General features: G+C 51.3%; 1 protein-coding gene across 1 annotated transcript; it reads right to left on the bottom strand.

Annotated features, from left to right (window-relative positions):
* Positions 1–433: 433 nt before the first annotated feature.
* LOC133357887 (NEDD4-binding protein 1-like) lies at positions 434–23515 on the bottom strand. Its single transcript, XM_061576043.1, has 9 exons — positions 23048–23515; positions 19093–19321; positions 15943–17669; positions 15281–15457; positions 6623–6753; positions 6233–6329; positions 4741–4848; positions 3902–4009; positions 434–3322 (listed from the first exon to the last, which is right to left on the bottom strand). The coding sequence occupies exons 1-9, from the start codon at positions 23065–23067 to the stop codon at positions 3055–3057; spliced, it is 2865 nt and encodes a 954-aa protein (XP_061432027.1). The 5' UTR covers positions 23068–23515; the 3' UTR covers positions 434–3054.
* Between the last annotated feature and the right edge of the window lie 368 nt (positions 23516–23883).

Genomic DNA, 23883 nt, shown 5'->3' on the forward strand with positions numbered 1-23883 from the left:
CTTGCCGCTGGCACCCTGGCTGCGCATGACCCAGCGCTGTGGAGGCAGCAGCAGCGAGGGGGTTGATGGATCACCGCAACAACACGTAAACCTCCCCTGCCCGTGGGTGTCGAGGTGGTGCCATAACAGGTCCCTGCGGGGTGGGCTGGTAGGAACGAATAACCAAAGAATATAAACTGTATTATTACACTTGTTTAGCCAGGAAAGCCTCACTGAGTGTAAAGGTTTTTGTAGGGTCCTGCCAAGTGTTTGCAGTAGGGGGCGATGTTGCTACACGGACGGACGGACGATATAATCTATTGTAGGCTGGTTCACTTCGTTCCTACCAGTATAAGCCTGGCTTGTCGGTCAGAAGGTGGACTTAATCACCCATCCAGTTTCCATCTGTACGGGGATTGTGTGTTGGATTTATTAAACGACACGGAAACGTAAACAGTTGTGAATGTTTTTTTTGTATTTATAGAAAACACGAACTTTGAACAAATAAGAGAGTGAAAACCTCCCAGGGCAACGCATCGTTTTAAACACCGGTAGAAAAATAAATGAACTCTTAAGAGACGCAGCGTCGTTTTGTCATCTGCGCAAATAGCGGCAAAAACCACTCGCTGACAGAGCCCCTCTGTATCGCCGCAAAAGACCCGTCTCTCCAGCGGCATTGTTTTACTCATCACACCAGGTTCCCATCTTGAGGCTCAGTCGACCTAGGGGAGGCCCAGGACCGCTTCAGATACGTCACTGGTGTTGGTGACCACGAGCGGCAATCGAACTCGGGTCGCCGGGTACGTCGCTCAGCGTGCTAACCGCTGCACCACCGCTTCTTCCCGTGACCACACGTTGTTCACGCACGGTGCTTCACTCCGCCGCCTTGCCCGGTTCGTCATCCGTTCAATCGTCAATTACACCGAAGGATGTTTTTTTTCCGCCTTCTTTTGTGGCCAACCGCAGCAACGCATTTGGGGCGAATGCATCGCGCAAATCCATTCTATGCAACATATACGGGTTCATCTTCTTGGTTCTTTCGGTAAAGTCACGTAGAAGGGAAGTAATAAAATAATAAAAATAAAACAATAAAATAATTCTCACGTTTCGGCTACCAACGGCTGCTTGCGTTGTAGCCGAAACGTCGTGAGAATTGTTTTATTATGTTTTTTTTGTTATTTTATTACTTCCCTTCTACGTGACTTTACCGAAAGAACCAAGAAGATGAATCCCTGCAGTCACGAAAGCTTTACATCGAAATGTAGGGGTTCATTCACTCAACACCCCCCCCCCCCACCCCGTAGATTGAATCTATAGACATTGACTGAGCCCATCGCTGAACTTGCCGTTGTCTATCCAGCCCACGGCTCCCGCAGGCTCATGCCTCGGTGACCCGACATGCACCGCTTGGTCCTTGCTTTGCCTTCTCGAGGTGCGGACAGCTTGTGAGCGCGCGGGCTGATGGGTCGCGAGCACTCTCGGGGCGATGGGTCTGCCGCACCGCCTGCTCGGGGTCATTGGTACCATCACTTGGCGTGGATTTACGTGCAACACATCCAGCGACAATCGTAGTGTTAATCACAAGTGATTCATAATTGTTTTTTTTTTTGGGGGGGGGGGGGGGGGGTCAGATTACGAGATTGATTGAAAAAAAATAATTCATTACACGAAGTCGCGCGACAAAAATGTCTGGCAAGCAGCCGATTAGGCTTGGCAGCAACTGGCGGCGAAACGTCCGGAGCAAATTTGCGAAACGCCACGCGGATTGCCCTGCGGCGTACCGCAGCGATAATGCAACGGCGCATTTTGACTCTCGCGTATATTTTGGCCGTGTCGGGTGGAGGTCGGTAGGTCGTCACAGGTTGACAATGTTCCCCCCCCCCCCCCCCACACCGAAAAACCACGCAAAAAAAATCAATTATGAATCCATATAACATCGCGAGTAAGAGCTCTCGCGTGTAAAGTTTTCGTCACGGTGTTTCCATCGACAACAAAACACCAACAAAGTGCAACAGATTGAATAAGTAACACGTTCGACAAACCCGCCCTCCTAGCACCGTCTCCTGGCTGGACCGGCCGATTCGATGGGACGGAACATTTCCATCTGGATCAGAACCCTCGTCATGAGAGCGCTTACATCTTTTATTTAAACTCGTAGGTTCTCGGGGTGAAATTCACCGAATCCTACGCAGTACAGTAACATCAACAGTACCTCTACAAAGCAATTTGCCCAGTTGTTAAAGATCTATATGACATAGCGAAAGCAGCGGTGACTTTAAACGGGCTTGCTTTTTTCCTTCAGCCCAAGATGACCGAAGGTGCAGCAGCTTGCAGCAAATGCATCTTGACCCTGATGACTCGAGGGATGGGGGGAATGTACAATTTCTAAACGGTGATGCCTATCGAAGCCAGGCTGCTCGGGCAGGCAGGCCAATGTTGGCGGCTTTCTGGAACGGCTGCAAACTCACACAATAAATAAATATTTTCAGAAATCCACTTCCGGATGAAGGCCTCCTCTCCTCTTTGTCCGCCACTTCGTGAGAAATTAAATTAACACCTTAAATTGAATTAACTAAACGCCCATAACCAAAATATTTACAACATTGGTATCACTGCAGTTTAATTCGAATGTGCATCCACGGTGAAGTGGCGGTGAAAGGCCGGGCTTCACAGATTCATAACAGGACCCCATCGCAGCCTCGCCATCACCGTGATGGCGTGTCTGCCACACCGTGGGGCTGCCACCATCCTGTCATCGCCAAGATCACAGCGACAGCGACACCACCACCACGATTAACAGCATCATCATCGCCTCCGCCGCCGTCATCATCGTCGTCATGGTGACATCCGCTTGTGAGCCCCGCTCGCTCAATCTCCTGCCGGCCTTCGCTCTCCGCTTGCTCCTCGTACTTGCCACCACCATCGCCACCACCGTAAGCGCGGCCGCCACCACTACCACCACTCCCCGCACGTGCCCAGCTCTCTAGCTGTACCGCGCTGCTGTAGACGCCGACAAGTTTTGGCAGAACGCCGAGATGGAGGGGGGGTTACCAAGCCCCCTCCATCCCCCTCTCACTACACGTCCAGCATGAGGTCCGAGAGCAAGTTGAGGTCATTCACCGCCGGGTATTGTTGCAGCACCCGCTGCACCTTCTCCTCTTCGCCGGGGAAGATGTCCAGGAGCTGCCTGCGTAGATCCTGCAGGTCGTTTGTCGGCCGCGGCTGTCCGCAGTCGTTCATGGAGTGAAAGCCCGGGACGCCTGCGACGATGGCGGCTGCCGCCGACGGTAAGCGGAGCGGAAAGGTTTTCGCCTGGTACGCGGCCGGGTTGTGGTGCATCAATCTGTGTGACGAGGCAAACGTAGGGTACGCTCGTCAGCCTGTGTAGACAAACATTCCCCACCCGCCCGCCTCGTATAGCCGATACAGAATTTTGCAGCTTTTCGCGAGCACTGAATGAAGGCCGGCACGGCACACGAAGGGATGGGTGGCCAGCACCACGCCCGGCCGGCTTTTTCTCCCCAGTGGAGATGTTTACACATCGCACCACGTACTCATCGAGTTGGCCGTGAGTGGGAATCGAACTCGGGCCGGCCGGGTTCGTAGCACGGAGCGCAAACCGCCACGGCACCCGCTGCCCTCTACTGTGCATGCACCGGGGGTCACTTCAAGGATCCTCCGAGGTACCTCCGTGGCATCCGCTTCTGAGGGGCCGTTCTCTAACGTGAAGCGTCTTCTTACACGGGGCCACCGAGAGCACGACTGGCGAGCGGGCGGGGGATTACATGTAGCTGGAAATAACAAATTAAACAAAACGGTGGCCCACGCGGGTCAAAGTTCTGACACCACAACTAGAGCTGAGACGCGTCTCACCACCCCAACCCCCCGGCGAGGACCGTGGGGACGAGACGGCGCTAGTTACCGCGTGGACTTGGGCTTGGTGAGGAACTGGTCTAGGCGGGGACCGTGCCGCCCCAGCGGGTCGTCCGGAACCATGAAGACGTCTCCCGCGAAAGTGTACGGCAGGATCCTGCAGTCACGGGGAGGTAAACGCAGACGCACGCGGCCGTTATAACACCGCTGTTACTTGACACCCTTGTAACAAAACCGCTACCATCTCCACGACCGGAAGAACCAAGATGTGTCGAATTAACAAGGGTGTACTGTACTACCGCTGTTGTCACTCGCTTGTTTCGCGTGTTACTTCGTCCAGTCGCTGGACAGATGTCATTACTGATGAGTTAATTATTTAGTCTGTGCCCTAATTCACACACTGTGTGCTGCGGATATTATAAATTATTTTTTTAAAATAAGGTAAAAGCCTAAACAAAATATTCAATCTTCTGAACACTGAAGATGTTATCCGAATGTTTACATTGCTCTAAGGATGTATCTTGCCATCTTGGGAACAAATTGTGAAGGGCAGCATTCTTTGTTTGAAGCTAAAGCTGATAAAAAAACCTCTGCTGCCTCGTTACATATACAGTGTCAATCCTTGCTATATATTAATATGTTTTTCAAGAAGAATATCTTGGCTACATTTTATTATCATACGAAAAAATGTGTCAACATTTTTTTCCTAGGCCCTTTAGTTTTTGTAGGCCCTAACCACAGTGCCTACCGTGCCCTATTGGAAAATACGGCCCCCTGCACACAGAGAAGACGCCCGAGTGAGAAGGGAACCCAGGAGGTTGTGTTACCACCGCGCCCACAGTCTGCCGCGTGTTTGCGTGCACGTCAGCGCGCGTGACCACAACTCACCGCGTCTTAACGATCTCCCTCCAGGCGATCAATTCCGTTGTAAACTCCCGGAAGTTGTCGTTGGTCACGATGATCCCGTCCGTGTTGTCCGCCAGGTGCAGCATGAAGCTACAAAGGCAAAGACACACACACACGTATGTTGAACTTCTTTCGCACCGTACGTAGCCAACCGTGCTAATCGGAGGTGCATATATGTGTAGTGAAATAACGCTGGCTGCTGATGGGAAAGTGGTACTGGCAGCAGGGGGCAGTACACACATCAGCAGAGGGAGTATATACGGGGGTGAGGAGATCTAAGGAAAAGCCCATGAAGGGGTCTATCTTGTGGCCCCGGGAACCTACAAGTAGGTTCCAGGAAGCGAGCGTGGTGTGGGTGGAGCGACGCCACGCCAGGAGGATAAAAGGGGGCCCGGGGCGAGAGCTCGGGGCTGTTGCTGAAAGTGGATCCCCTCGCTGTGTCGCTGTTCGTCACCGCCAGAGGTCGCAAACGGGTTTTGATTCCTTACCCGTACCCGGCCGCATCAGGGTCGCAAACGGGTACCCGTACCCGGCCGGGTACGGGTACCCGGGTATCGGGTACCCGATCGCGACCTCTGGTCACCACCGTCTCGACCATCTTAGACGCCGCTAGTTAGACAGCCTGCCAACTGTACTAGCTAGGTACTGCCGACTAGCGTGTAAGCACGTAGGGAGGGTGTGTGGAGTTCCCTGACGTGCAGAATAAAAGAAGGTACCTTAAGAACCCGGTCTCGGAGTGAGTCACTACATATGTACGAGTCTACGCGAGGATATAAACAAAACAAAGATACTCCCCTTTAACACGTAGGCTTTCGCGACCAATACTATTCATAATCAATGTTGTTGAGTTAGATCGCGTTATTTATAAATGTGTCGTAACCCTCCACCACCCGACACGGCCAATCAGCACAAAAGTGTCACGTTGACAAAAGACAAATTAGTTCACTACTTTAGCCCACCGGTGTACTCAAAAATTGTAAATGTCGTGGTTTCACGCTTCAACACACCAGCGGGCTAAGTAGTGAACTATTTGTCTTTCGTCAACGTGACACTTTTTTGCTGATTGGCCGTGTCGAGTGGTGGAGGGTTACGACACATTTAGAAATAACGCGATCTAACCCAACAACGTTGATTATGAATACTCCCCTTTATAACCTTAAGAGACTGTTGGGGAAAATGCTATTGGCGAGCAGCACCTATGAAGGCCGGCACACGGCACACGAGGGGCTGGTTGGCCAGCACCACGCCCGACCGCCTTTGTCTCCACAGTGGCGATATTTTACACACCGGACCAGGTACTCATTTGAGCACGAGTCGACCTAGGGGAGGTCCGGGACCGTTTCAGATAATTGGCCGTGAGCGGGAATCGAACTCGGGCCGCCGGGGTATCGTAGAGCTCATGCGGTGTTGAGCGGCGGTGGCGCGCCGGGACGCGGAGGCAGCCGGCGTAGGGGCACCGCCCGTGCTCTCTCACCGGTCGTCGTGCGTGGTGATCCGACGGCCCTCGAACATGCGGCACGGCGTGAACGACAGCAGCCCCAGCTCCTCCAGCTTCGTCAGCAGGTGCTGCTCTGTGTCGGAGAGGGCACGGGGGGGGGGGAGCGAGCAATGTGAGGACGCGCGCCCAGCGGATGTACCCACGGCACGATTACGTCGTGTACACGACCCACAATGCACCACACACGCCCGTCTTATACGCTACCCACAGTACGCCATGCGCGCCTGTCGTACACATTACCCACAATGCACCACACACCTGTCGTATACACTACCCACAATGCAATACACGCCCGTGGTATACACTACCTATGATGCACCACACGCCCGTGGTATACACTACCCACAATGCACCAAACGTGGGTACCTTTGATGGATGGGTCCCGGCACGTGCGGTACTGCGGCACAAAGACGGTGATGTTGCGGTGTCCGCGTTTCCAGAAGTACTCGACGCACAGTGCCATGCCCCGGCACGAGAAATAACGGTTTAGGCCGTGCCTGCAACACACACACACACACACGGGCACAAACACACAGATTTAACAACGTGCAGGGCGTGTACAAAAGCTCTCGGCCTTATGCAGACCACCGACTCCAAGGAACTGAATGTGTGGCCACGTTGTCCTTTACAACCACCAACTCAAGGAGTTGAAATGTGGCCATCGCAACAGGCGGCAAGTGAGACACAAGCCCACGCAAAATATTTCCCCCCATAAAGCCTTTTAACAGACATTTGGGCCAAGTGTGGTTATAGAAAGCACCGAATGAAGGTCAACAGGGGGTGGGTGGCCGACATCACACCCCACCACCCGCCTCCCCCAGTGCTGGTTAAAAACACAACGCGCTACCTACTCATTTAAGGCCGAGTCGACCTAGGGGAAGCAACAGGACGGGTTAAGATGTTCTCCATTGCTGTTGGCCGCGAGCTGGGATCGAAACTCGGGTCGCCGGGTTTGTGCCGAAACAATTTTCCACCGCTCCGCACCCCCATACACACAAAGTCGAGGTTACAGACAAATGCCACAGATCGGGGAGGGACGGTGACAAGGTCACGCCTGACGCCTTCGCCACCACCTACACCAAAAGTTATTTCGGCGTCAGAGCGGAGGAATTCCCCCTGCAAAACAAAAACTACCTTAAAGAAAAAGTTCAGTCTTCAGTGGGCAATGAATCACACGCAGACTGCTCCCGTCTCTCCTGCAGGAAGGAGCTGGGCGGGGGGGGAGGTGGCATGGCTCGCTTTAACGACGCAAAACAGCCGCCAGCCTCACTCAAGCACGGAGGCTTCGACCGCGAGTTGTGAAACCTGGCAGGGCGGTGGCGGCGGCGAGGACGGAACGTACGTGCGTTTGCGTGGCAACGCGATGTGAGAAAACCACACGCGCGGCGAGTTCGGACGGATTCTCACTGGATGAACAACATCCCCCCCCCCCCATCTCACCCATCTCACACACCCCATGATCCCTCCCCCACCACCAGCGGCCAACGGGGACTTTCCAGCCACGCCACCGACTACACAGCCCCCACCAGGGGATGGTTTTAGTTCTCCTATTTTTTCTCCATTCGATTTGACTGATCGGGGAGGGGGGTGGGGCGCAGTGGTTTTTGTTGTGCCTCCGCACGCCAGGGCCAGATTGGTGGCCACGGTGTCGCGTCTTCCTTTTTGCCGGAGAGTTTTACACCTCTGGTAACAGCGCGAGTGGCGTCAATGTTTGTTGCGGTGTCCGAACGGCCCAGACGTCAGAGTGTGCAGAGCGCTACGGGGCATCAGTCGAGATGTCATCCGCCCCGGCCAGACCTGAGCTACGTGGGAGAGTTCACGAATTAACACCCGAGTTGAGTTTTTGCACTATTTTCGTTTTTGATTCCAGATTTTCCCTTTACATCACTGCTGTGCTTTGTTTTGTTTTTGCTTTTCGTCGCTTTAGTGACCGCCACAGGTCACTCTTGCAAATCAGACGAATCCCTGATCTCCTTTGAGTCCTCGCCTGGTCAAACAAGATCAACCTGAAACTAGAACACACAGGGAACCGCTGAGATCCTGAGAATTCAAAATGAGCCGCCGGTGATTAAACCGGGTTCTCAGCATCGAGGGTTTATGGTCTCAACCCCGTCGCCAATGACTCGCACAGAGACCCACAGTCTCGCATAGAGATCACAGACTCGCACAGTGACCCACAGACTCGCACAGAGACCCACAGACTCGCACAGAGACCCACAGACTCGCACAGAGACCCACAGACTCGCACAGAGACCCACAGACTCGCATAGAGACCCACAGACTCGCATAGAGATCACAGACTCGCACAGAGACCCACAGACTCGCACAGAGACCCACAGACTAGCATAGAGATCACAGACTCGCACAGAGACCCACAGACTCGCACAGAGACCCACAGACTCGCATAGACATCACAGACTCGCACAGTGACCCAAAGACTCGCACAGAGACCCACAGACTCGCATAGAGATCACAGACTCGCACAGAGACCCACAGACTCGCATAGAGATCACAGACTCGCAGAGACCCACAGACTCGCATAGAGATCACAGACTCGCACAGAAACCCACAGACTCGCATAGAGATCACAGACTCGCACAGAGATCCACAGACTTGCATAGAGATCACAGACTCGCACAGAGACCCACAAACTCGCACAGAGACCCACAGACTCGCATAGAGATCACAGACTCGCACAGAGACCCACAGACTTGCATAGAGATCACAGACTCGCACAGAGACCCACAGACTTGCATAGAGATCACAGACTCGCACAGAGACCCACAGACTCGCACAGAGACCCCATTTAAAGCATAGTGAGTTGATGGTGTCAACCTGGGCATCAACGACTGCAATAAACACTTCAAGTTACATTTTATTCCTCACTTAATTTGGAAAAATCCAGCGATGAGAATTTGTTTTATATAAGATCAGTTTGACTGTCATATGAGGAATGTTTCTCTGTAGCAGTGCACGGGAAAGTGGGCAACCTCTGAGTGTGTAGATAAAAATAATTGTCATTTGAGGCGAGCTCCCAAGTAATTCTGCAATACACTTTTGGTTCTTTTGGTAAAGTCACGTAGGTATAAAATAAAATAAACCACGACGTTTCGATCGCAACACAAGCGGTCGTCCTCAGGCGGAAAAAATATAATCGAGCAGTGGAACTGCTGAACCAGCAGTATGGATTCCTGCAGTCACGACAGCTTCAAATCAAGATTAATTCTGCAATATCACTTTCCACGGCCTGTTCTCTTAGCACAGGCCGAATGCACTGCTCTCCACCTGCAAGAGTTCAGGCAGAACACAAAACACTTGATCTCGTGGAATGACGCCGATGGAACCAATGGAACTATTATTATTGCTTCGCTTGTTCACCTAGGAAAGCCTCGCCGAGTCTCAAGACCCTTTTAGGAGGGTCCTGCCAAGTTTTCGCAGTCGGTGGGGGTGGGGGGATGTTGCCTCTCTGGGATGTTTGAGTGAATGGCATTGACACTGTTTTTTTTTTTTGTCGCCATCGGAGGAGGAAACTGGATAAGCCGGAGGAAATCCATGCAGAACAGGAGAACGCTGCAAACTTAACACGCTTTAAGGCGCCCGAGTTAAAAATTTTACTGAATTTTGCTGTCAAACCACACGAGTGTTGCCACTGCTGCCACCCTGCAGCCCCAATGAAGTTGTTTTGTTCATGACCAACCCGCCCACACAGCGACTTGCTCAGACTATTCGTAAATAAAGGGTTTTTTTGGGGTTAGATCACGTAAATATAAATGTGTCGTTAACCGAACACCGACCCGGCACAACCAATTTGTAAGGTTGGTCACGTAAACGTGCCAATTAGTTACTACTTCGGCACACCGGTGTGTTGGAGAGTAAACCCACTACGTTTCCAATTTGAATACGCGACGTTACGCTGGTAGCTTATAACCAGCTCCATCGGCCAAATTTGCCAGAATTGTGAAGAAGTCTTCCTGCTTCCGGTCTTAAACAGAGCAAGATGACGTCCTCACTACTGGTGGTGAAAGCCTACGTGGCGATTAAACCGACTTGCCCAGACGTCAAACACGACGCTCCTCCAAACCCGCAAACAGCGAGCGACAGAACAGAGACACTCGGTCGCCCTCCGTTGGCGTCGAGCGACGAGGCCTGCTGAGGCCGTCCAAAGCCTGGCAGGCACTAGGAATGCACCACCCATTGACGGGGAAGCCGGGCGACTTCCTCTCGAAAGGTCTCCGTGGTATTTTGCGCGAGATTCAACGACACGTAGATCGTGCGCATTCGTACGTTGTATCGCGAGACGTAGCTAGCCCCGGTGTGCGCTGTGAAAAACGGGGCCGCACTGTCCCGAAACATCGCCAATTATATTTACCTTTCGAGGCCACAGCGTTGTTGATGAAGGTGTCGCGTTCTGTGTGCGAGTGTGCTTTGTGTACCACTGCCAATACAGCTGCAGCAACACCAAAGCATATTTTTTGTTCATTATAAGTTTGCGAGATCACACATTTAGATTTCCCACAACGCATCTTGTTAACCAGCAAATGGCCACATTCCTTTCTTAGGAAACACACAAGGCTCGTGATCTTTAAACGGAAGAGTCTTATAATTGGCGACATTTTTAGGCAACGGCCCTCCTTCACAGCATACTCGGGAGGCGAGAGAGGTAGAGTCATTGCGGTAGTTTTTGTTCAGTTGTTAACTCTTGATTTGAGGTTTTCGTGACTGCAGCAATCCATACTCTTTGGTTCTTTCGGTAAAGTCAGGTAGGTAGAAAAATAAATAATAAACCACGACGTTTCGATCGCAACACAAGCAATCGTCATCAGGTAGAAAGATACAGCAGTTCTACTTCTACTGCTGTATCTTTCTACCTGATGACTGATTGCTTGTGTTGCGATCGAAACGTCGTGGTTTATCATTTACTTTTATACCTACGTGACTTTACCGTAAGAACCAAAGAGTATAGTTGCCAACTGTGCTTTTGTGCCCCACTGCCAACGCAGCAGCATCACCACCAAATAACGTGTTCAGTTTAGAATCGAGACAGGCGTGCCTAGTCACAAAGCTTACGTGTGCGGCTGGCTGGCAGATTCTGTAAGGAACAAAGTGCCCTTGAACTGTTTCAGATCCATTTTCTTGGTTCTTTCGGGAAAGTCATGTAGAATGGAAATAATAAAATAAGAAAAATTTAACATAATAGTAAAAATAAAACATAGTAATTATTTTATTATGTTTTATTTTTATTATTTTATTATTTCCATTCTACGTGACCTTACCGAAAGAACCAAGAAGATGAATCCCTGCAGTCACGAAAAAGCTTTAAATCGAAATGCTTCAGATCCGTTTAGACATTCCAGCCTGTGGTGTGGGCTGCATATCCCACGCGGCGCGCCACTTGTACAAGCATCTCGACGCGGGGGAAACTACGGAGCGGCTGCGAGGTATCTGACGAGTTACGCCTTCCCGGCCGGGCCGAGACAAGACCCCCCCAACTCACCGCGTCGCGCAAACCGCACCGCGGCTCTCCACAAAAACCCCCCCAACCCCATCCTCCCCCAGGCCTCCCGATTCCGCCCAGTGTCACCGCATTCCCAGGCGCGCGGCGGATTCCGACGTCGCCGGCGAATCGTCACGATAAAAAAAAAAGATTTTCTCTCGCGTGAATGTGGTGCCTCCAAGTGGCTGCACGCATGCACGTGGAACTTCTTTGGCACCGTACCTTAGCCAAGGGTTTCCGCGGGATACGGGGGCGAGTACAAACGCACGCACGCGCGTGCTCCAACCCCATCGCGGAGTGAAGCCTCTCCACAAACCGTACCTTGAAACGCCCCCCCCACCAACCCAAGGTGCTCTGCAAATAGGGAACGGGGGGGTGGGGTGAGGGGGGAAATTCTCCCCATCCCTTGCCCCACCAGCCCCAAAAAACACAAATAAAGATTCTGGCGAATTGCTCGATGATGCTGGATGCAATTACCAGCGAAACGTCGTACTACTCAAATTGTAAATGTTGTGGTTTCACGCTTCAACACACCGGTGGGCTAAAGCAGTGAACTATTTGTCTTTTGTCAACGTGACACTTTTTTTTTACTGATTGGCCGTGTCGGGTGGTGGAGGGTTACGACACATTTATAAATAACGCGATCTAAACCCAAAAACGTTCATTATGAACTAAAGATACTAAGGACAAAGCACACGGGAAGATCACATGTCCATGGCTCCAGCCATCGTTGTGTACGAGTGCGTTTGGTGTTCAGGAAGCGCAAGCCGTGCATTATTGCCTCCCCGCGCAATAACCGCGGATTTCTCGCCTACCGCACGGCTTTTCAAACCGCTGCCCCTAATCGCGCAGTCACTGCGGCTTGCGTTTGACTCTGCACACGGAAGCACTCGTCTCTGCAATTGGGTGTAAAGGGCAAGGTTAAAGTTTTTTGGGAAATTCCAGTCTAAATTTACCGCGTGGGCGTGCCCCAGCGCCACTGCAAGTGCCCCCGTAAAACCTCGCCAATTGTTTGCATTCACAAAGGCCTGGTGAATGGAGCCCACCGGGGGGGTTGACTGGAGTGAGCCCTACAACCCACCACAAGCCCAGTGGCCCAGCTTCACACTCTTTGGCGGCAGATACAGTTACGTGTAGGAGCGTGTATCGCCATTGCAAGCGGCCTTTGGAATATAATGGCTTGGCTCTTAGTAATGGCTTGCCTCGTATTAATCGATTGGCTCTTAGTAGAGTTGATGGGATCGCGTAGATTTGTGAAAACCCGCCGGGCCGCGAGGTGGCCCAAAACGTGGTGGTGCGAAGTCGTGAATCCGTCTTGTGCGGAGATTTCAGCGTCGTCCGCTCACGTGCGTGGATTTTCTTCGGGTCCCTCCAGTGTCCTCCCATGTTAAGCTGAACACCCCGCTGAAGGGATTGGCCAAACATCCTCATGCAGGTGCCCTCGTGAATACCAGTCTCGAGACTTGGAAGTGGATTTCCTGACTAAAGAGTATTAATACGACCATCATTTGTATTAGGTGCTCATTCGGGACTGCACCAACTACAGAGTAGGCCCATGATTAGTTTTCTTTTGGGTCCGATGGTGTAGGCATGATGTAAATTTTCACCAATCGTCTTCTTTCGTATGGCTGATGTAAGATGCAGAACAACGACTACAAATTCACACGAGTGGCCAAGCCAGACAACCACATCAGGAGCAGCACAGTGTAATCACTGCGATGTCTTCTTTGTATTTGTGGACCGGATATTGCGTCGATATACGTTGTACGGTCTGTTCTGGATGACCACTAGCCGCACACTACTGGAGAGTTTTACATTTTACTTTTGTGCATCAGGATTCCGCATCTGCCACGGTTTGTGCAGTGGATGCGATTTTCACCGATAGCCCTCCACGACCCGACAGAGCCAATCAAATGAAAGTTGTCACGCGGGCAAACGTGAAAACTTGATTTGGTTAGTTAGGAATGTTGAAAAGTCCAAGCAAAATTTGATCATTTAGTTCCACGACGATTCGCTGTAGATTACAACCAGCATTATGGGATGTGAACTAAAGCTCGGCTCTGGCGTGGCCCGTTGCTTCGACAATGTTGATTTCAGGCCGAGTCAACCTAGCAGAGAGACACACCGGGTACCAAGGCCTAGTTCAAGCGTCGGAGGTTATGACAGGAGAGCGGAGAACTTGGAGGAAACCCATGCAGAGCAAGGAGAGGGAACACACTAACTGAACACAGAGAGGACACCTGAGTCGGGAATCGAACCCAGGGTTCTCTTGCTGCGAGGCATGAGCGTCACCGTCACACCACCACCCTGCCGCCCGATCGTAGTTGCGCAGAAAGTGCTTCGCGTTCGTGCGCGTAGTCTTTGTCAAAGATACAGCAAATCTAGCTGTGACGGTCCCACCTGATGACGGAGACTTGTGTTGCCTCCGAAACGTCGTGATTTTTATTATTTTATTAATTTTAATTTCATTTTTTACCTACGTGACTTTACCGAAAAAACTAAAAGTATTTGTCAAAGCTCTCCGTGTCTTTGTTTCTTCCTCCTCCTCCATGTCTTTTTCTCATCCCACATTTTGCAACGCTTCCAAGGTATGCGGGCGGACCCTTTGACAGCCCGTCAAGCGTAACACGAACGGTGTTCGTACAAGAATCGAACAAAAGGTAACAACTCGCGGCACATACAGCGGCGGCAAGCGGCGTCAATAACCGTCACCTTGGCCCCAGTGGTGACCCCGCCTGCGTGACCTCGGCTGGGAAATTTTCTCAAGGCCTCGCCGGGGAAAACGTGACGAAGCCGAGGCTCTGCAGCGAGCCCTTAGTCACACACGACGGACGTGAGCGAGCTCCTGCGATCATGAGCCCCGTTGACGCGTCCGTGACGTCGCTTGGTAGGATTGGTAAGTACCCGAGCGGTTTTGTCTTGCCGTGGATTAGCGGCGCGCAATTTCTCAATGACGACTTTCGGCAAATTGACCCTGCGGGCGAGTGACTCACCTGCGCGAACACACAACGTCTGCACGTGGTGACGGAACAGACGGCACTTCCTCGCTGCCCACGAGCCAAGGCTCCGTTTAATAATTACAACAACAAAAAACCGTGGTAAAATTTTGTGCGCAACTGTTGTGCAAGTTAGGGAAGTGACTTCTATTTCTGTCAGTCGGATTTTCCCCATCTACGTTGTGCTGCGAGTCCACTCATTATTTAGAAAATGCTGCTCGTGACAAAGATAAATATGTATTTAAGTGTGATGGTGGTGATGACGACGATACCGATTCTTGATGATATCACAGTCTGTGACGTGTATGTGTGTATATACGTGTATGTTGAACTTCTTTTGCACCGTACCTAGCCAATCGGTGGGAGGGGTCAAGGACAAGAGCGTGTAAACAAACGCGAGCTCGATGCGAGTGTTAGATCTGCATCAACAAAGTCACAGAACTCGCCTGACGACAATCGCTCAGAAAGGCCGCCCCCCTTTGACGACGCACCCCCCCACCGCCCACTAAACCGAAAACGCGAGATCGCACTCACGCCATGGCGACGTTGCTCCCGTCCACGATGACGTGACGCACGGATTCCTTGCCAGGCTCGCTCGGCAGGTACAGCTTGTATGGCTTAGACAGCCCCAGCAGGTAGAGCTCTGTCGGCTGCAGGTTGCTGCTGGAGCCGGTGGTGGTGTCAGCGGCGGCGGCCGCCACTCTGCTGGTGCTGTGAAGTCGTTAGGAACATCGATGAGAAACGGAACAGCGAGCGGACTCGGTCGGTGTGACAGCGCAAACCCCCCACCGGCGATTCAAGCGATCGCCACGATCCGAGAGCCGCGGTTGGTTTCGAAATTAAACGCTTTTCTGCCTCTTTTTTTTTACCGTCTGGTTTGCACCGGAGTTTTTGCCCGTCTCAGTTCTAGTTCAGTTACCTCCCCCCACCCCGCCCGCGGCATAAATCTGATATTATCCCATCCTTCATACAACAATCAGTGGAAAATGTCAATAGGCAATTCTGGCGCGCATCACTTGACGGGTGCATCGCGAGGGCACCAACTTACATTTAATCGACTCGTCGCAACTCGCCCCACAAGCAGACGCCGTCCAAACATCGAGTTGTGAAACTGCAAATTGCGTGTTGGGAGGGGGGGGGGGCTAAGGCTTAACCACTACTCAGATTCACGGCCACGCCGGCCCCCACCTACCCACCTGGCAACGGCGGTGCACTCCTGGCGGGGGCCCAGCTGCTCCACGTGCCACTTTGTCGCCTCTTTCCGTGCCGCGCCGTCAGCAGGCCCGCGGACGTGCAGGACGCCCGTCGCGTCGTCCGAGATGACGATGCAGTCCGTTTTGCCGGGGCGTCTGCTCGTTGCCGGTGGAGGCGCGCCCGTCCCGTCCGTCTCCAGGTCGTCCGCCTCGGCGCTGGGCAAACGGGCGCGCTGCGATGAAGACGACGACGACGACACGCCGCCCCGGGGGAGCCGCGCGGCGCCGTTCACGGGGCCGCCGCGCGCCACTCCCTCTCCGCCGTGGGAACGCGAGAGGCTCGCCTCCGGGCCCGGCTTCTTCCACGTCGCCTGCGCTTCGGCTCTGTCGGCGTCGGAGCAAACGCCCCGGGAGAAGACGCGCGCCAACGCCTCCGTGGGACCGCCCTGGCGCTCGCGGTGCTGCTCTCGGTGCGCGCTCTCGGCGCCCGGCTCCGCCGCCGCAGCCGCGGCCGCAGGTGCCGCTCGCTTGCCCATGCGGTGCAACTCCTTGAGGACGCTGCGCGGGTCGGTGCCCACAGCTCGGCAAACGTCGCCCACCTCGTCGCGCGTGTATCCCAGGCTCATGGCCGCCTCCATGACCCAATGCGTCGCGTACGAGCCCTCTTGCGGATCCTCAGAGCCGGACTCCTCCTCGTCCGCCGTGAGCAAGGTGGCCTTCTCCTGGAGGCGATCGAGGATTTCCGAGGCCTCGGTTTGCTGCCCCATCTCCAACACGATGCTCCGCACCAACTCCGGATCGTAGCCCATGGTGCTGAAGAAATTCACGAGGTACTTGAGCTCCCTCTCCGGCTCCGGTGTCGCTTGCGCAGCGGCGGTCGCTTCCGCGCGGCCCTCCTCCTTGCCGAGCCCGCGGGACGACGGCACGTTGGCGGGCGAGTGCTTCTTCATCTGCCCGGAAACCGTCGACTCGCTGTCCGAGGTTTTCCGTTTAACCGACGGGTTTTTCACTCTCTTAAAGGGCTTGCCTGCACATTCCTCCGCCTCCTCAGTCTCGGGTGTCTCCGCCTCAGCCTTGCCAAGCGCGCTGGTGAAGCTGGAACTCAGCTCGGTCACGGGGCTGTCATTCTCCTCCCTGGAGAGGTCCTCCCTGCCCTTACCATACGTCCTCTGTCCCTCGGTCGGCATCCTTACCCGGATTCTATTTCCGCCGTCGCCGCCACCACCGGGCGCTTCCGGCGCCTCCGCCCCTCGGGCCGACAGCACGAAGGACCCACGTGTCCGATCGGGCGGACCTCGCGAGAAAGTGGCGTGGGCCCCCACTGCGTCGAGCAGCTCAAGGAGGTCCCGCTTGATGCTCACGGGCAACAGCAGCAACTCGGTGCCGTATTTGCCGCCGTTCTCCTCCACCAGGCGGTTAAAGCGGCGCTTGGCTAGCGAGTCGGCCTCCCCCGGCGCGGCGGCGGCGGCGCCGATGGCGCCGCGCCCCTCCGCGTCCGTCTCACGGCAGCAGTCGCAGAAGTGCTGCACGCGCGTCTGCGCCAGCAGCACGGCCTCGGTGCCTCCCCGGATGGTCAGGAGGCCCACGCCGGTGACGCTCACGTCGGCGCGGCTGTCCCACGCGAGGGCGCGCAGGAAGCGGCCGGCGAGGCCCTCGTATACGCACTGCAGGCCCGGCGGGAAGCGCTGCTCCACCTGCAGGCCCTCGCCGCACAGCCCCACCACGAACTCCTGCGGGGGTGGCAGAGCCGACGTCAAGCGCACGGCACGCACGGGAGACAACGCGCACGAAGCAAACCACGCGCACGACGCACACAATCCACACGGTACATATGGCACGCAACACACATGGTATGTGCAGCAAGTATGACACGCACAGTACACACGGTTCAGAGAGCACACGACACGCACGGCACCCACAGTGCGCTGCACACAGAGTTTGCGGGCATGCAAGTGGTGAGCACAACACACAAGGCAGAGTGCAACAACGGTGACAATGAGCCTGTGAGATGATGGGCTTAGTTGTAGAACTAAGATGCTGGGCGCTAACTACTCTTCCACCGCTCCTCCACACTTGAAGGGGGAGGGGGGGTGGAAAAGGTAGTTCCTGGGTAAATAATTCAAGATCGGCATTTAGCACGGACGGCAAAAAAAGAAAAAAAAATCACCCAAAATTCAGAATACGCCGGCAGCGTGTACCGCCACACGCAATGCACACACCGCAGTAGCAGCAGCCGCAGCTACACGCGTGGTGGTGGCGGCGGCGGCGGGGATTTTGGTTTCTGCTCCACGCCGCCAGAAAACAGTGGCGCCCGTCGTGAATGAACCCAACGCGTTTCCCACAACACGACCACGCAGTCTCGCACCATTCACCCCCCTTTTATGGTCATTTTCCACATTTGCAAAACTGACGCACGGCCGACCAGCCAGCCGGCCGCAGCCCCCGCACAGGGGAAAAGTCCCGGTTGCTTTGTAGTTAACCACAGAAACCCAACTCGCTTTAAATACCAAATTGTGAATTAAAATTAGCAAGCCAACCGGGCCGTATGAATGAACCCTTGTATCGACTCGGGCACCCGACGCGTAGGCCTGCCTCTCTCCAATCGAACCGAATGTCCGAGCGTTTTTGTTGTTGTTGTAAGACACAGACTCTCGACGGAGAAACTCCAGGCGTTCTCACGGTAAAACATTACTTCAGCCACTTGTCACTCTACTGCTGGACTAAGGGACACCCAAAGCCATGTCAGATCGTGGGGGTCGTTTGAGCGTACTTCACCCACACACGTCACTGGCTCCCGCCGACGTTTGTGCCATCATCGCTGGCCATCGAAACCCAACTCAGAGTGTGTGCTCGCTTAACCACCTTGCGCCCGCCCATTCTTGCCGTGCGGGTAGGCCTCGGCAAGGCAAGGTAAAAGTGTAAAAACAACGAGCCTACCTTTACCCTACCTTTTACCTTACCACAATACATCACTCTACCCTTACCTTTAACCCTTTAGCAGGTAAGGTAAAATGCAACGAGCCTACCTTTTACCCTACCCTTTACCCTCACCCCTTGGCACGTCGACACCTTAACCCTTTAACCCGGTAAAAAGGGTTAGGTGCGAGTTAAAATAATTTGGCGAAAAATGATTTGGCGGAAGCCAGTGGTCACCTTGGCGCGCTGTACGTTCTCCAGAGACTTTCCCGTGAGCTTGATCCAGGAGAAGTTGTCGCCCGGCGTGGTCACGAGGGTCATGCACACGAAGAAGATCTGCTGTAGATTCTGCGCTACGTTGTTGACCAGAGTCTCCCTACTGGCAGGCACCGTGAACTCCTCCATGTAGTCGCCATCGCTGCCTCCGTTGCTGCCACCACCGCCACGCTGCACCGCGGTTTGCATCCTAAGAAAGGACAGGAGAGCGTCCGTCATCTTTGTAACGTGAAACACGGAGCCAGGCTCCACGAATGTGGGCAAACCTCAGACACCATGTCAACAACAGCTACAACAACAACCGCCATTAGCCGTTAGGTGGCGGTGACGTTACCACGGCGCTTGTGCCTGGCTAGGTACACTTTGATTTATGTGTGACGAGTCAAAAGGATCGAAGGTAAAAGGTCACGGGACAGACCCAGCAGGTGCCACGTGGATTGGTTGATTGACTTGAAATGAGACGGAAATAAGTCAGTGGGTTTGACAAAGTTCACGAAATTGAAGGTGCACCATATTCACCATCTCGACGTGGAAGAGAGAAAAGGTCACACAGTTCGGCCGGCATGTCCCAACCAACACCGCGGCAATTTCTCGGAGAATTTCTCCTTTATCAAGAAAGGTGGATAGATTACACTGGTCAACACACTTTTTCTGGCACAAGGTATTCCAACGGTTATAAGGTAATTTTGGGGTGCCGATTCCAAATCTGGCATCAGTTTTTGTCTATCACATCAGGTTTTTTGAGATATCAAATATTGCATTTTCAATAAAAACTGCAGAAGAAAAATATTAAATAAATGTGGACATCTACATAAAATGATATTATAAACACACTATCCTAAAAATACAGCACCATATTTTAACACTAAAGCAGTTACTGACTCGCAACAACTTGCAATCATAAGTGACAGAGTTAATTTCGGGTAAAATCAATTAAAATGGGGTATGCCGATAGCATAAAAATGAGATGTGATAGAGCAAATCTGAGATCAGATTTGGAATCAGCACCCTGAAATTAGTCTAAAACAGCTGCAAAAGTCCAGGCCAGAAAAAAAACGTTTTTTTTGGTTGACCAGTGTTAATTAAAAAAAAAATCTGGATTGTAGTCCTAATTAAATGGCATGCAAGGGTTCAAGCCACTTGATGATTATAACAACCAGCGATCACCCACACGTCTTTAAAGTGCCCTGAATTATACATCTGAATTTTGAGATCTGCCACGTGGTACATACTGTACACCACAATGTACACGATCATGCACTGTACACGCTGCTGATGCTAACACGAGGCTCCCAACACAGTACAGACTAACAACATCTTCAACTCCAGATTTGAAGCTTTCGTGACTGCAATGATTCATATTCTTAGGTTTATTCGGTAAAGTCACGTTGGAAAAAAACATTAAAAAGTCACAAACCGCACCTCTCCATAACAAAGGCTCAGCCTTTGTTATGCAGTCTATTCTTAGTCTTAAGCCTCACCTTACCAAATTAATAAAAGTATGCGGCCCTTGCCCCACCCCCTTCTCCAACCATTATATAAACGGAGTGGTAGCTTCTGCAATCTCTCATTTACTTGATACAGCTGTCGTGGCTGTGACGGTACCACCTGAAGACGGAAGCTTGTGTTGCCTCCGAAACGTCGTGATTTTTATTTTATTTTACTTTTTTTATGTTTTTTACCTACGTGACTTTACCGGAAAAAACCTAAGAATATAACATCTTCAACACAATCACCAGTATATAACGTATCAATATAACGCAACTCAACGTTAGCACAACACCGTACAACAACAACAACTCTGCCGCATTATACATAACACAGGCATACACATCACAATACACTCGCAACTGAATAAAAATTAACCCGTAAAAACAAAGTTTTTCACTATAAATCCTTTATATGCGTGGCGGCTAGAGTCCTCTCGTCCTCTGGCTTGAGATGGCTGCCACCTATGGGTCAGATGATTGCATTGCACCATTAAGCAATTGGTAATTAAATATATTTTTGTCCTAAAAAGTGTAAAATTTTGGAAACATTAATTGTCACGCACAACGAGTCTGTGTGGAAAATGTCAGCTCGATTGGATCACGGGAAGTGGGTTAAAAAACGACCGAAAGATTTGCACGGTCGTAAGCAAGCAAGCAAGTGAACTTAATATAAAGGATTTAAAAACACCACAAATCCATACCCTTTATCAGTGGCCTAGATTATTACAGACCAATTCAGACCTTATTGGTCACCACGCGTCCCTTATAAACCTCAACGTTCATCCTACAAAGTGTCATCACGAGGGAGAAACGCAAAATAACTTTTAATTTTACACGCTTTTATTTAACTCATTCTTTTTCGATTTAAAGCTTTCGTGACTGCAGGGATTCATCTTCTTGGTTCTTTCGGTAAAGTCACGTAGAATGGAAATAATAAAATAATAAAAATAATACATAATAAAATAATTCTGTTGTTGTCGTATCCTCAAATCTTTAACACGTAGGCTTTCGCGACCAATGTTATTCATAATCAACGATTTTTGGGTTTAGATCGCGTTTATTTACGACACATTTATAAATAAACGCGATCTAAACCCAAAAATCGTTGATTATGAATCCTCAAATCTTGCAACTCAATTTTAACCCACTTCCCAATGTGTTATCGACTGCAAACTTGGTATACTTATGCCATACTGATGACAATACCATTCTAATAATAAAAAATACAAATAACATTTTAAACGATCTTTTTACACGCTTTCTATGAACTCTATCTCGATGTTTAGATAAAACTTGGAAGTTACCTTGAGGCCTGTGTAACTAGGTTAACACACTAACTCTATCTCGCTGTTTAGATATAACAGGTTACCTTGAGATCTGTGTAACTAAGTTAACACACTAACTCTATCTCACTGTTTAGATATAACAGGTTACCTTGAGGCCTGTGTGTAACTAGGTTTACAACTAACTCTATCTCGCTGTTTAGATATAACAGGTTACCTTGAGATCTGTGTAACTAAGTTAACACACTAACTCTATCTCGCTGTTTAGATATAACAGGTTACCTTGAGATCTGTGTAACTAAGTTAACACACTAACTCTATCTCACTGTTTAGATATAACAGGTTACCTTGAGGCCTGTGTAACTAGGTTAACACACTAACTCTATCTCGCTATTTAGATATAACAGGTTACCTTGAGGCCTGTGTAACTAAGTTAACACACTAACTCTATCTCACTGTTTAGATATAACAGGTTACCTTGAGATCTGTGTAACTAGGTTACCACACTAACTCTATCTCGCTGTTTAGATATAACAGGTTACCTTGAGATCTGTGTAACTAAGTTAACACACTAACTCTATCTCGCTGTTTAGATATAACAGGTTACCTTGAGATCTGTGTAACTAAGTTAACACACTAACTCTATCTCACTGTTTAGATATAACAGGTTACCTTGAGGCCTGTGTAACTAGGTTAACACACTAACTCTATCTCGCTATTTAGATATAACAGGTTACCTTGAGGCCTGTGTAACTAAGTTAACACACTAACTCTATCTCACTGTTTAGATATAACAGGTTACCTTGAGATCTGTGTAACTAGGTTACCACACTAACTCTATCTCGCTGTTTAGATATAACAGGTTACCTTGAGGCCTGTGTAACTAAGTTACCACACTAACTCTATCTCGCTGTTTAGATATAACTTGGAGGTTACCTTGAGGCCTGTTAACACGTTATCCCAATCCCGTGAAGGTTTAACAGATTAACCCGATCGCGGTATAACTCAACACGTTACCACCACAGTCGTAAGTGGTTAACAATGATGTGTAACCCCTAGTGAGTGTAGCAGGTTACCAGGTTACCCCTGTGTAGGGGTAACAACAACAACAACACTGAGGATGATGATACAGTGAGCACTCACCCGCCATCTCTGTTGGCCATGGCGCAAAGAAGGTGACGATTTCGCGATGATGAGGACGATGATGTTGGTGGTGATGTTGTTGGTGGTGGTGATGGTGTTGGTGGTGATGTTGGTGGTGATGATGTTGGTGGTGATGTTGGTGGTGATGTTGGTGTTGGTGATGATGGTGGTGTTGGTGATGTTGGTGGTGATGATGATGAGGACGATGATGGTGGTGGTGATGATGTTGGTGGTGATGATGGTGGTGGTGATGTTGGTGGTGATGTTGGTGTTGGTGGTGATGATGTTGGTGGTGTTGGTGGTGGTGATGATTGTGATGTTGGTGATGGTGATGATGGTGATGTTGGTGATGGTGATGTTGGTGGTGATGATGGTGGTGATGGTGATGATGTTGGTGGTGGTGGTGAGGACGATGGTGGTGATGTTGGTGGTGGTGGTGGGGGATGTGTGAGCGAGTGTGACCGCAGCGAAGGAAGGCGATGGGAGAAGGGGGAGGGGGGAGGGAGAATGGGGAGGGGCCAATGGGGGCGGGGCCGTGGGCGGTGACGCGTTGGGAATTTCCCACACGTGACACTGTGTGATGTGTGTGTGTCACACACTGTGTGATGTGTGTGTGTTACACACTTTGTGATGTGTGTGTTATAACACACACTTTGTGATGTGTGTGTGTTACACACTTTGTGATGTGTGTGTTACACACTGTGTGATGTGTGTGTGTTACACACTTTGTGATGTGTGTGTTTTACACACTTTGTGATGTGTGTGTTATAACACACACTTTGTGATGTGTGTGTGTTACACACTTTGTGATGTGTGTGTTATAACACACACTTTGT

This window comes from Lethenteron reissneri, chromosome 60 (genome assembly GCF_015708825.2).
Source record: "Lethenteron reissneri isolate LAM-NWPU_2019-01 chromosome 60, ASM1570882v1, whole genome shotgun sequence".
Classification (NCBI taxonomy): Eukaryota; Metazoa; Chordata; class Hyperoartia; order Petromyzontiformes; family Petromyzontidae; genus Lethenteron; species Lethenteron reissneri.